At 37.8% G+C, this 13497-nt stretch overlaps 2 protein-coding genes across 2 annotated transcripts in view; one reads left to right on the top strand and one right to left on the bottom strand.

Annotated features, from left to right (window-relative positions):
- Positions 1–13497, top strand: part of LOC137395160 (annexin A7-like) — a 72232-nt gene that overhangs the window by 14739 nt on the left and 43996 nt on the right. The window contains exons 7-8 of the mRNA XM_068081985.1: positions 4663–4804; positions 10534–10628. Of these exons, the coding sequence (XP_067938086.1) occupies positions 4663–4804; positions 10534–10628 (237 nt within the window). The remainder of the gene's footprint in view (positions 1–4662; positions 4805–10533; positions 10629–13497) is intronic.
- Positions 291–1580, bottom strand: LOC137394898 (dentin sialophosphoprotein-like). The gene has a single exon (XM_068081677.1). The coding sequence runs from the start codon at positions 1578–1580 to the stop codon at positions 291–293; it is 1290 nt and encodes a 429-aa protein (XP_067937778.1).

Below are 13497 nucleotides of genomic sequence, written 5' to 3'. Positions count from 1 at the left end.
TGATGGTGAACACTATAGCACTTCTCTACTAAGTTGATCAGTTGATGGTGAACATTATAGCACTTCTCTACTAAGTTGATCAGTTGATGGTGAACACTATAGCACTTCTCTACTAAGTTGATCAGTTGATGGTGAACACTATAGCACTTCTCTACTAAGTTGATCAGTTGATGGTGAACATTATAGCACTTCTCTACTAAGTTGATCAGTTGATGGTGAGCACTATTAATAGCACTTCTCTACTAAGTTGATCAGTTGATGTAGTTACCTTTTCCCAGTATACTTCCTTCTCAATGTTTGTGATAGCCTTTGCTGTCGGCATCTTTGCTGTCGGCATATTTGCTGTCGGCATCTTTGTTGTCAACATCTTCGCTGTTGACATCTTTGTTGTCGGCATCTTTGCTGTCGACATATTTGCTGTCGGCATCTTTGCTGTCGACATCTTTGTTGTCGACATCTTTGCTATCGACATCTTTGCTGTCGACATCTTTGTTGTCAGCATCTTTGCTGTCGACATATTTGCTGTCTACATATTTGCTGTCGACATCTTTGCTGTCGACATCTTTGCTGTCGGTATCTTTGCAGTCAGCGCCTTTGCTGTCAGCATCTTTGCTGTCGGCGTCTTTGCTGTCGGCATCTTTGCTGTCGGCATCATTGTTGTCGACATCATTGTTGTCGACATCTTTGCTGTCGGCATCTTTGCTGTCGGCATCATTGTTGTCGACATCTTTGCTCTCGGTGTCTTTGCTGTTAACATCTTTGTTGTCAGCATCTTTGCTGTCAGCATCTTTGCTGTCGGCATCTTTGCTGTCGGCATATTTGCGGTCGGCATCTTTGCTGTTGGCATCTTTGCTGTCGACATCTTTGTTGTCAACATCTTCGCTGTTGACATCTTTGTTGTCGGCATCTTTGCTGTCGACATATTTGCTGTCGGCATCTTTGCTGTCGACATCTTTGTTGTCCACATCTTTGCTATCGACATCTTTGCTGTCGACATCTTTGTTGTCAGCATCTTTGCTGTCGACATATTTGCTGTCGACATCTTTGCTCTCGGTATCTTTGCTGTTAACATCTTTGTTGTCAGCATCTTTGCTGTCGGCATCTTTGCTGTCGGCATCTTTGCTGTCGGCATCATTGCTGTCGGCATCTTTGCTGTTGGCATCATTGTTGTCGACATCATTGTTGTCGACATCTTTGCTCTCGGTATCTTTGCAGTCAGCATCTTTGCTGTCAGCATCTTTGCTGTCAGCGTCTTTGCTGTCGGCATCTTTGCTGTCGGCATCTTTGCTGTCGGCATCTTTGCTGTCGGCATCTTTGCGGTCGGTATCTTTGCTGTTGGCATCATTGTTGTCGACATCATTGTTGTCGACATCTTTGATGTCAGCATCTTTGCTGTCGGCATATTTGCTGTTAACATCTTTGCTGTCGGCATCTTTGCTGTCGGCATCTTTCCTGTCGGCATCTTTCCTGTCGGCATCTTTCCTGTCGGCATCGTTGCTGTCGGCATCTTTGCTGTTGGCATCATTGTTGTCGACATCATTTTTTTCGGCATCTTTGCTGTCGGCATCTGCTGTCAACATCACTCTCTCTTTTCAGCCCTAGTTATTGTCTGACATATTTTACGCACCTTTGCATATGTTTGCCGTAACGCTATGCTAATTATAAATTGATGATTCATTTTGGTGATACACAGAGTTTGGCAGCTTGTTGATAGACAAAAGAGTAAATATTGGGCAGTTTCTCATCTTGTGAATAAGCTGGAGAAATCCCAAAAAAGAGCTTAGCTTGTGATGAACATGCAATGGTTAGCAAACTTGGCATAAAGCGGGCAACGGAACCTTCGAAATGAGTTTCTAATGAGGGCAAATGCTTTGACAGTCCTCTTTTGAGTTTATCGATTGTTCTAATCTAATTTTTCCCAAGACGCTTCACTTGTCCAACCACCTGCTGCTGGTGTTCATGTTTGTTAGCGCTCTTTTTGTCTTGCACAAATTTGTTTCATAGTATGTTTTAGTTATTGCAATGTGACAATTTTATAGCCAAGCTGGCTGTCAATTAACTCTTTGTTGTGGATGTACAGCTTGTCACCGTTGTCAATATTTTCAAAATGGTTTATCAATTATTTGATTCGCCCTTCCTGTTCGGTTCTTCCTAATACTGTCAAACTTTGAAAATATGCAATTAATTCATTCCGAGATATGTTTTGTTTGGTAAAGCCGTCGAGTGTTGAAGCAATTATTCTTATAATAATATAATGTATTTCATTTAGTTTGTTCCAAAAACTCTTGAATAACTCCTGCAGGTAGGTATATGGGCAGTAAAATGAATATATTATATAAAACTAATAACTAAATTATAAATAGAGAGTTAGATTAATAAAGTACTGGTCAATAAAAGAGGTTTTAGTGATACTTGACTCAAAGGAAATGTGAGCTCATGTGTTGGATGAACGATTTGTCGATTTGGAGGTAGAGGTGTGAAAGAGATAGCTAGAGTAACTTTCTCTCATTTAGCCCTGGTGAAGTTTGAATTAACAGTCTTTGTTTACACATTTTTTCTTTATATTTTTTCATTTTTAACTTTTTTCTGCCTCTTTACCTTCACATATAAAACAGTGAAGCTTTGTAAAAACTTAACATCATATATTGAAATTTACATCGGGTTGTTTCCTGGAATTCCACATTGTATGTTGAAAGATTTGTATTTAAAGCTTTCACGGGTAGAGTTGTGACTGTATACATATGTAGTACACCACCAGCAAATGTTTATGAAGTTATCTCCTCTCTGTTATTGTTTTCCAAAAGCTTTTAGTAGATCCTTAGTCTTATTCACATTGTGTTCTGTTCGTCAAGACTTACCAGTAACTCTGTCAAGGTCATGTACAACTCAACTCACCAGCTAGGCTGTGATCGAAAGTCAAAATTTATAAATCTTTTCCCAAGATTTACCAATGTAGGCTATGTACAGTCATACTTCAACTTATGAGCTTAATGCGTTCTGGGACTGAGCTCGTATGTCGATTTGCTCACATGTTGGTGCAATTTATTTATATATAGAACAATTAAATATATATTGATTGGTTTCCATACTCTAAAAAACGCAAACAAAAACACTTAAAACAAGATATTGTAACAGGAAAAACGTGTTGGTTATTGTCCTAATTTACCACATGCTTTCAAAAAGCAACAAATAAAAAATAATGCAAGGAAATGTGATTAAATAAAATGTAAAATTAAATACATACAATAGCAGCTAACGCTAGCATTTGCCAGGGAGGACGAGATAAGTTATCCTTCGTTACAACAGTTGACTCGGATAAATTTGTATTCTGATCACAGACTTGAAAGCAAACTTTCGTTTTAAACTTAACGTAATTAAAATTTCTTTGTCGTTTATAGTTTTAAGTTTCTCGCGGCTTATCTAATTTTTTCTTTGTTCCGCTCTCACGATCAGCTGGTCGTTTTAAGAGAAACCGATTTAAGGACGTTTGACTTTGTCGCCCTCTCAACATGTTGCGAAAAAGACGAACACAGGGGTCGTCACAAAGGGCTAATGCACGACCACTAGCCAACTTGTTCGAGTGTCTATTTTTATAGTCTTGATAGATAGCCGGCCTTTTCACTTTCACATAGTATCGTTTCAGTTACGCTGTCGCTGGCCAATTGTTTGTCTTTTATCCAAAGCCAAAGCAGTATCGCCATCTCGTCGTGAATATCGCTGCGCAGTTTAGAAACTATTCTTGGTCTGTTTGCAAACTTAATGCCTTTAACATAATCCTTCTGTTTGATAATTGTGCATATTGTGGATGTATTTCTGTCATATTGCTGAGCTAGCTCAATCACGCATATACATTTATCATATTTTTTAATAATTTCACGTTTAATATCAATTGTTTTCATTCGCTTTTTCTTTGCATTATCCTTCATTGTACCGGTTGGCTTTCGGTCTACACACAGTACTTTCAATTCACATACTTCTGCACTGAAAAGCGCGCACAAAAAAACACGGTGCAAAAGTATAACATGAGCAGTTGAAAAATACAGAGTGATGCTGTTCTCATAGGACGCCTCTGACATACTGGACCACTGACTCGCGTGCTCGTATCTCAAACATGGCTCGTATGTTAGGGCTAAAACTTGCTTAAAAGCTGGCTTGTATCTCAAGTTTCTCGTACGGTGGGGCACTCGTAAGTCGAAGTATGACTGTATAGCCAAGACACGACTGCTCCATGTGGCTGCACTGTCTATGGTTTCACTATTTATCTGCATTGATAGGTAGATAGGTAGATTTATCTCAATTTGAGTCACTAGTTTAAAGGGTGAAGGTTTGTCAACACTAGACTAGTCATAAATTAGACATCCAATTATTCACCTTTGTCTAGCAGATTTTCTGTATATGTACTTAATTGTTTGCGTGTTATTGTTCTTATCAATGTCCAAATCATTTGTTTATGGTATTTTGATACCAAAATAAAATTACCTATTTCGAAAAAATCATGGGTAAAATGTAAGCGAAAAATTGTCTCATTGTGCATTTTTGCTGATAACTATTTACTGTCGTAAATTATAGGGTTACTTGTAACACATTTTCAAGGCAATAATATCCCACCTATTAGCAATATGAGATGAATGTGTTGCTGACACGTGTGTAATGCTGTGGCAGGCTACAGCACAGCTGACAAAGGATTTCTCTAAGATGAGCACCTTCGGAACTGCTGAGAGGTTTGAAGGTACAGTGAAGCCCGCGAGTCCTTTCAACCCCGAGCAAGATTGTGAGGTCTTGCGCAAGGCTATGAAGGGCCTAGGTGAGTCAGCACTTTTGCTACATTACTTCAAGTCTTCACCGCAGTGTAACACCCTCTTCCATCCCCTCCTCCCTCCACTAACCCTCCTCCACCAACCCTCCTCTACCGACCCTCATCCACCAACCCTCCTCCACCGACCCACTTCCCTCCACCGACCCTCTTCCCTCCACCGACCTTCTTCTCTCCACCGACTCTCCTCTCTCCACCGACCTCTTTCCACCAACCCTCCTCCACCGACCTTCCTCTCTCCACCGACCCTCTTCTCTCCACCGACCCTCCTCTCTCCACCGACCCTCTTCCCTCCACTCACCCTCCTCTCTCCACCGACCTCTTTCTACCTTCAAGTACTCTGGCAGTCACCAATTGGGTGTTTCTATAAAAGGTCATTGCAGGATTAAGCTCACCCCAGCTGTGCAACTGATTATGACAACATAGAAATGTTCTGTAGAATACAAACTCACCATCGTGATCATAAATAGCTCATGAAGTAAACAGGAGATGTTATCTGAAGGGGGGCCCTACATACATGCCATATTTGCTATAAACAGGATATGTTATCTGAAGCGGGGGGGGGGGGGGGGCTACATACGTGCCATATTTGCCAGTAAATCTCTAAACTCCTAGTCTAGTAAGTTTGCTAAGCTCTTAAATCAAAAATAAATATTTCATATTTTACTAATTTAGCCTCTAAACATCACCTAACATATTTAGCCTGTAAACGTGTAACATATTTAGCGCAACTAGACTACAAAACTAGGCAGTCAAACTTCTATTTACAAAGTGTATGTATTTTGGAGCAAATATTATTGTAAGAATACGCTGTATTTCGTTTCATTAATTTCATAGATGAAAAACTTCTGATAACCACTTTACATAATTACAGGTCTATACAGGATTGAAACAAAATCATTGTAAACAACTATGTATCACAATATATACATGTATGTGCCCAACAAAGTTACTCGTAAGAGACTTAACAAAGTAAATAGGTAAAGATGCTTTTATTGTCACTTTGGCCTTTCTGGCGTGGCCTCTATGATCTAGGAGTTGGCAGCGCATGGCTAGAAGCAGTGAAAGAGACACAGAGCTAGTCTAACATAGAATACTTAAACTCGAAATTAGTATAACTTTTTTATATACTTCTGTTTGATAGTTTTAGAATTATATTTATTTCGCTGATTGATTAGATTAAGCCATCTCCAGTTTCACTCATTTTATGCTTTCCTTTCATCACTGACATTCTTCATCATGATAACCACCAGTCTGCTTAGAGGATCGTTAACGGATCCAAAGATGTTTGCTCATGAGTTTCTGTTCTTTCCATCATTGTTTTCTTTTTTCACCATTACCACCACTTTATTATTCTTATTAGAATCTATGATTTTGGTATGAGGCTTCAATATGAGCTATAATAATTATTTGAAGGAGAACTGCATACATATGTATTGATATACAAATTGCAACCATTTGAGAAACTTTAAACATGGTTTGTTAAAATATACTTCAGTGTTTAAGACAAAGATTTGTTCAATTGTGATGCTGTTTGTATGTAAAATGTTTGTAAGTAGAGGTGATTGTAAGTCAAGGTTTGATTGTATTTAGAGGTGATCATAAGTAGAGGTTTGTCTGTATATAGAGGTGATCATAAGTAGAGGTTTGACTGTATGTAGAGGTGATCATAAGTAGAGGTTTGACTGTATATAGAGGTGATCATAAGTAGAGGTTTGACTGTATGTAGAGGTGATCATAAGTAGAGGTTTGACTGTATGTAGAGGTGATCATAAGTAGAGGTTTGACTGTATGTAGAGGTGATCATAAGTAGAGGTTTGACTGTATGTAGAGGTGATCATAAGTAAAGGTTTGACTGTATGTAGAGGTGATCATAAGTAGAGGTTTGACTGTATGTAGAGGTGATCATAAGTAAAGGTTTGACTGTATGTAGAGGTGATCATAAGTAGAGGTTTGACTGTATGTAGAGGTGATCATAAGTAGAGGCTTGACTGTATGTAGAGGTGATAATAAGTAGAGGCTTGACTGTATGTAGAGGTGATCATAAGTAGAGGTTTGACTGTATGTAGAGGTGATCATAAGTAGAGGTTTGACTGTATATAGAGGTGATCATAAGTAGAGGTTTGACTGTATGTAGAAGTGATCATAAGTAGAGGTTTGACTGTATATAGAGGTGATCATAAGTAGAGGTTTGACTGTATATAGAGGTGATCATAAGTAGAGGTTTGACTGTATGTAGAGGTGATCATAAGTAAAGGTTTGACTGTATGTAGAGGTGATCATAAGTAGAGGTTTGACTGTATGTAGAGGTGATCATAAGTTGAAGTTGGACTGTACATTTTCAGTTATCCAATATTAACAGTTTGGCCAATATAGTCTTTCGTATCATGCTATCTATCTGTACAAGCCCAAGACTGCAATTTACATGAAAACAGCAATATCAAAAATTCATGTATGGAGCCATGATCACACAAGCTGGTATGATACTGGAGTCCTTGACACCTGCTTCCTATGGCCGTAGCACTATGTAGGTCCTGCATAATGGTGTTTGTTTAAAACACTTCGGGCAACTCTATCAGTAATGAGTACAGCACCGACTAAAATTTATGAAGCAACTAGGGAATACAGACCGTATGATTGAATATTTATCTATTGTTGGAGCAAGTCTTATTAGTAACTGCAGGTGTGCATACCATACAGGATGAAAATATTCGTTGGTTGAAAAAATTCGCGATTTCGCGAACAGTCATTTCCGCGAATTATTAAATTCCGTGAATAATTAGTTCTATTTTTAATCACAAGGGAGAATAACTACTGCATCAAATTAAAAACTAGTCGCTAGGCTAGTTTTTAATATAAATACTAAACATAGTTGAGTTCCAAAACATTTTTAAAATCATTGCCTGGGCTTTGAGCTAACACCATTGCCAATGCATCACATTTCTTTACAAAATTATTCAAGGTTGTCCCAAGATATGCAGAATGGCGTCATCGCAAAAATAGCCGCTAGGCAGAAGTACTAAACGTAGCCGAGTTCCAAAACTTCTTTAAAATCATCGCCGAGCTTCGAGTTTTATTGCCATTGCATCAAACTTTACAAAATTATTCAAGATTTTTACAAGTTATTCGGTATGGCTTCGTCATTGCAAAAAAATCTCTCCTAGTCTTTTTACATTGAAATCAACTCCATCAATCTCTAATACCGAAGTTGAGGACGATCATGATTTTGTTCTGGACATTATGGTATGTATTTGATTTGCAGTGCAGATACGTTTTTCCATAATTAACTGCATTAGTTGATTCTTTTGTTTAACAACTGATCGCTTTCATTAAATACTTCAGCTATTGTTTTTGTACTTCCGTAACACTTATTAATATTTTTTCTTTTTTTGTGTTTACTGCAGATTGAGAATGAAACAACCTACTCCGATTACGAAAACTAGAGACAAGTAGTAATATTCATCAAGGCAGGAATATTGGCAGAGAAGCAACCAGTCAACCTAGACCCCCTTCATCGATAACAACTCCTTGATATCGCTGCAGCAAACATGATTAAATTATATATTTTATTTCATGTATAGATATATTATAATTTATTACAAACTTGAGTGTACAATTAAAATATTTTAAATACAAATAAAATTTTACAAACGATGAATGGAGTAAATATAAACAGTTTAGTCCATATGGCGGTTGTCTAGCAATAAAATTAAACTGGTACTCTTGATAAGTGAATACTAGCGTGTAATGGTGCTCTCTGACTAGTTATTTTGGTAATAGCAGCTCTGTCGTTGTCACTGTCTTGGGTAGATGTTAAAGGCGATTCTTTCACTACTACATGACTGGTAAGGAAGTTATCATCAGAACTCTCCTCGTGGCTTACTATTGCAAAGTTCTGCCGGTTGGCCAAAGATTTGTGCTCGTAAAGGCGTTTTTTTGTTTTTTTAAACAGATATATTCTCCTCGTTAGCAGCTGCGGTCATTTCTACCGCAATTTCAAGACCTCCCTGAATGATTGGTGATCTTCTAAGAATGACATCTACCACCCTTGCAATCATTGTGCTTCTGTGTATGATGAAAAATCTCTCTCGCACACTAAAACAAATAATGAAGCGGTAAGGATGGAAAAAATAAATATTGCGTTTTACCAAAGAACCAAAGTAAAATTCAACTAATTTAGTAAAAGTGAAAAACTCATTACTTACCACAACTTGTTGGTTCATCAAAGGCCTCCAAATCTATGAATATTCGTGAAAACCTCTGAACGCAGCAAAAAATTTAGCTAAATAGAAAACGAAACACGCAATGTGCGCATGCGTAGGGTTAACTCTATTGCTAGACGTAATAGAGCTAACTCTTCATAGAGAGTGACAGTTTTCAGCCGCGAATAAATCAGTCCGCGAATATGCATGAAATGGCAATTTTCGCGAAATATAACTCCGCGAATAAATTCATCCTGTAGGGTAAAACATTGTAAAGAAGTTATCATCATGCTTGATGATTATGTGTAAGTAGGTCACTCTAATGTTGGCAGATGTCCCTTGCTAGACATCACCACCCTCAACCTTTGACCAGCGACAGCTAAATTATGTTTCATTGTGTCTGAGCAAGATAAAAACTGACCAAGCATTTCTGATTTTCTCACTGTCTAACAAACCTGGAAGAAAAATTATGTTTTAGAATGTTTTCGTATAATTCATATAATTCGCGCAAATCGAAAATCTAAAGAATGTTGAAACTCAGAGTTTTTCAAAAAATTACTTTTAGTTTTACTCCAGCATTTTAGGATGGAAGAAGAGACCTTACATTGTTATTCTTCAAAGTTGTGGTACCAACATCGTATAGTTGTACCTTTTTATTGGTATAAATAGTTTTGGCAAGATGCCCAATATTATGTATGTTATCTCTGTACATTGCGGTAAAGTTAATATTTATTTAGCCGTGGAAATTTACTCATTGTTGTTAGATAAGTCCTTTCCCATGTCATTCCTTATACACCCACTGGATAAACAGGTGTCAGCATAATAGTCATCAAGTGTTCGCTGTTATATTTACTATTTTAGTAAAGATATCTGTCCTGTCATATTCACTGCTCTATTAGAGATATCTGTCCTGTCATATGCACTGTTTTATTAGAGATATCTGTCCTGTCATATTCACTGTTCTATTAGAGATATCTGTCCTGTCATATTCACTGTTCTATTAGAGATATCTGTCCTGTCATATTCACTGTTCTATTAGAGCTATCTGTCCTGTCATATGCACTGTTTATTAGAGATATCTGTCCTGTCATATGCGCTGTTCTATTAGAGATATCTGTCATGTCATATTCACTGTTTTATTAGAGATATCTGTCCTGTCATATTCACTTTTTTATTAGAGATATCTGTCCTGTCATGTTCACTGTTTTATTAGAGATATATGTCCTGTCTTATTCACTGTTTTATTAGAGATATCTGTCCTATCATGTTCACTGTTTTATTAGAGATATATGTCCTGTCTTATTCATTGTTTTATTAGAGATATCTGTCCTGTCTTATTCACTGTTTTATTAGAGATATCTGCTCTGACCAATACTTCTGATGCATTCAGTTAAAAAAATATGTGATATGTTATTTTTCTCGTCATAGATATCTGGTTTATCACGTGATAATTATGTATTGTTTTACCTGAGACCTTCCATCACACTTTATTACCAATGATTACATTGATCACCGCAGGCACTGATGAACAGGCCATCATTGAAATTGTCAAGAACAGATCGAATGTTCAGAGACAACAGATCAAAAAGCTTTTCAAGACCATGTATGGAAAGGTAAGTGGAGCCATAGTCAAGCTCGCAAGGTCAAGAAAAGGTTACTAAACTTTGATAAATAAAGGTTTTCTATGGTGTTTTATGTGGCCAGGCGTAGTTTTCATGAAACCCACTTCTATAGTTCAGTCGTGTGTCGCGTTTTCATGAAACACAATACTTCTATAGTTCAGTCGTGTGTCGCGTTCTTGTAGTCATCACGTGTAATCTTCTACTTCCCTATTCCTACTGAAACCAAATATGGATTTGCTTTCTTTGGCACACCAGTGTAATAATCGTACAATTATTGCTTTATTTCTGTTGACTAAGCATTGCATGCCTGCCTACGCAATAGTCAAAATAGGTTCCTCCACCAAAACATTTGCCCGGTGTGTCAGCAACATGGGAAGTTTCCATACTGTTTGCGTGTGTGAGCAGCTTTGTTAAAGAAGAAGTTCAATTTGTGGACTTGACAAATCTTGTATTAGTTATATAAGGAGTCTGTCATCAATAGTTATATAAAGATTCAGTGACAGGTGTTACTGAATCTTTCAACAAAGATTTATTTCCTGAAGAAACATTGCCTGATAATACTCCCACTGTTAGGCAGGCAAAATGTCTGGGGAAAAATTTTTTTATTCGCTAATAAACACCTACTGAACAGGGCGTGAAATGGGTTGGTTATCTCCAGATATTTAAATATCAGAAAGGGCCAATGCTGTCAGGTTGCCTTTCTACCCAAAATGGTTCCCGCAATTACCAAAATGAAGGCTGCCTTTATTTATTAAAACTCTTGTCTAGCAATCGCAACAGATTTTGAGATTGATTCTCTCTTCATTTTGCCATGTTTGGTCTGCCATGTTTGGTCTGCCATGTTTGGTCTGCCATGTTTGGTCTACCATGTTTGGTCTGCCATGTTTGGTCTCACTTTTTGCGACATTAATACCTCTTCATGTTTTCCATATACCAGCAACGTTAATTAAAAAGTGTTTGAAAAGATGCCTATTTATATATTCGGGGTGAGGCGACTCCCAAATCATTGATTGCCGCCTTAGTTTAATATGTAATCAAGTCATTGCATCTGATTTGCTCACACTCATACCAATGATCACTGACATTCCTACGGTCTGGTGTAGTCCTCATATGATAAAGTACATTCTACAGTCATCCAATCGCTGTATGGTAATAGTAATTAATTTACCATCTCATATGACTTGTATAAACTCCTGGTTGTGAACATAAAACATATGGTCTGGTCAGACATAGCAGTAATGACACAGCCTTAGTTATGTCACCAATAAATTGTTTAAAGGTTCATAGCTCGAAGTCATCCTCTCGTGAAGGTAATCCTGGCTATTCACATGCATGTGACTGGGATATTAACAGATGTATAAGTATTCATATGCATGGTTAGAATGATTCACTAATGCTCCTTGTTTTATTAATAGCAGGGTTTAGCAAGGAGAGCCTCTAGAACAGGTCTCTGGCAGGCAGAGCAACATTGATTCCTTCAGATAGGCGTGATTGAATTCTTTAGTACAAGAGGTAGCCTGTCTTGACAAACTGTTGTTTCTGCGGAGTTGTCCCTCGGCAAGCGGAGCGAGCAAAACAACAGCTTGTCACAATACGCACTGCACCTGATGCATCAGCTGCACTGAAAGGGAGTTGTTCTCTTCCGTCTATGCGGCTTGGCTGCGATATTATGTCGGTTGCTCCATTGGTAATCATAACGGATTTAGCTCAAAAATTTATGTAGAAAAAAATAAGATAACAACGTTTAACCAGAAACCAGTCTCTGCGGTAAAATTTAGTGGAACTTAAGAACTTAGGCAACAACAGCAACTAAACATGTTGTTAATAATGCGCTCAGTCAGTTTTATTTGTATTCTTGTATCATTCATTTTTATTTGTTCTTAATGATTTTATTTTTGATTCATTTTATTTTCAAGTTTTACTAAAGTTTACCGCAGAAACTGGTCTCTGGTTAAATGTTTTATCCAATTTTTTTCTATATAAATTTTTGAGCTAAATCCATTATGATTACCAATGGAGCGACCGACATGACATCGCAGCCAAATCGCATAGACGGAAGAGAACAACTCCCTTTCAGTGCAGCTGATGCATCAGGTGCAGTGCGTATTGTGACAAGATGTTGTTTTGCTCGCTCCGATCAATGGGTGACAACTCCGCAAAAACAACAGTTTGTCAAGACAGGCTATACAAGAGGCTACATCCAGCGCTTTTCTGATGTTTGTAATAATTTATTTTCGTTAGGGTTACAGTAAATTTTATTTCAAGCTAAAACTTGAAAAAACCGCTCCCCCTCTCCTCCCCAGCAACAAACTCTAAAGAACTCCGCGAGAGCAGACTGCAAAGACTGCAAGCCCTGGTGTGTAGGCAATGCTGAGGGTGTCACCCCTAAGTTGGCTGACACATTTACAATGTTTGCTCATCTCGTGCCAGTCCTCAAAATAGCCATCAAAACTTTGTAGAGGCCATAGAACTCCAAGCACGCAGTTCAAATACTTATGATCAGGTCGTGAGATAGTGAGATAGCGTTCGGTGCATGTATAACTGAGTCGTAACCATCTATGTAGATTGTCAGTTGAAGCAATACAATGGTATTTAGTATTTTAGGACTAATATTGGTTACACACGGTGACAAGTTTTCCATTTTTTAATCCAAATTTCAGCAGACATGTTTGGTATTTAGGTATACATAAACTGTAAATAAAAGGATGTTCATTGATGACAGTATTACGCTTGGTGGCGCCCAATTTTACACATGAACTGACTGATAAAAAAATCAATATTTGATTTCCATTCTTTTGCCAAATCTGCCACAGCTATCGGTATGTTATGGTGTTATGCGATAGTATCCTAGAGTCCGGCT

The sequence above is a fragment of the Watersipora subatra genome, chromosome 4, assembly GCF_963576615.1.
Source record: "Watersipora subatra chromosome 4, tzWatSuba1.1, whole genome shotgun sequence".
NCBI classification, from domain to species: Eukaryota; Metazoa; Bryozoa; class Gymnolaemata; order Cheilostomatida; family Watersiporidae; genus Watersipora; species Watersipora subatra.
This window is presented reverse-complemented; position numbering and strand designations above follow the sequence as displayed.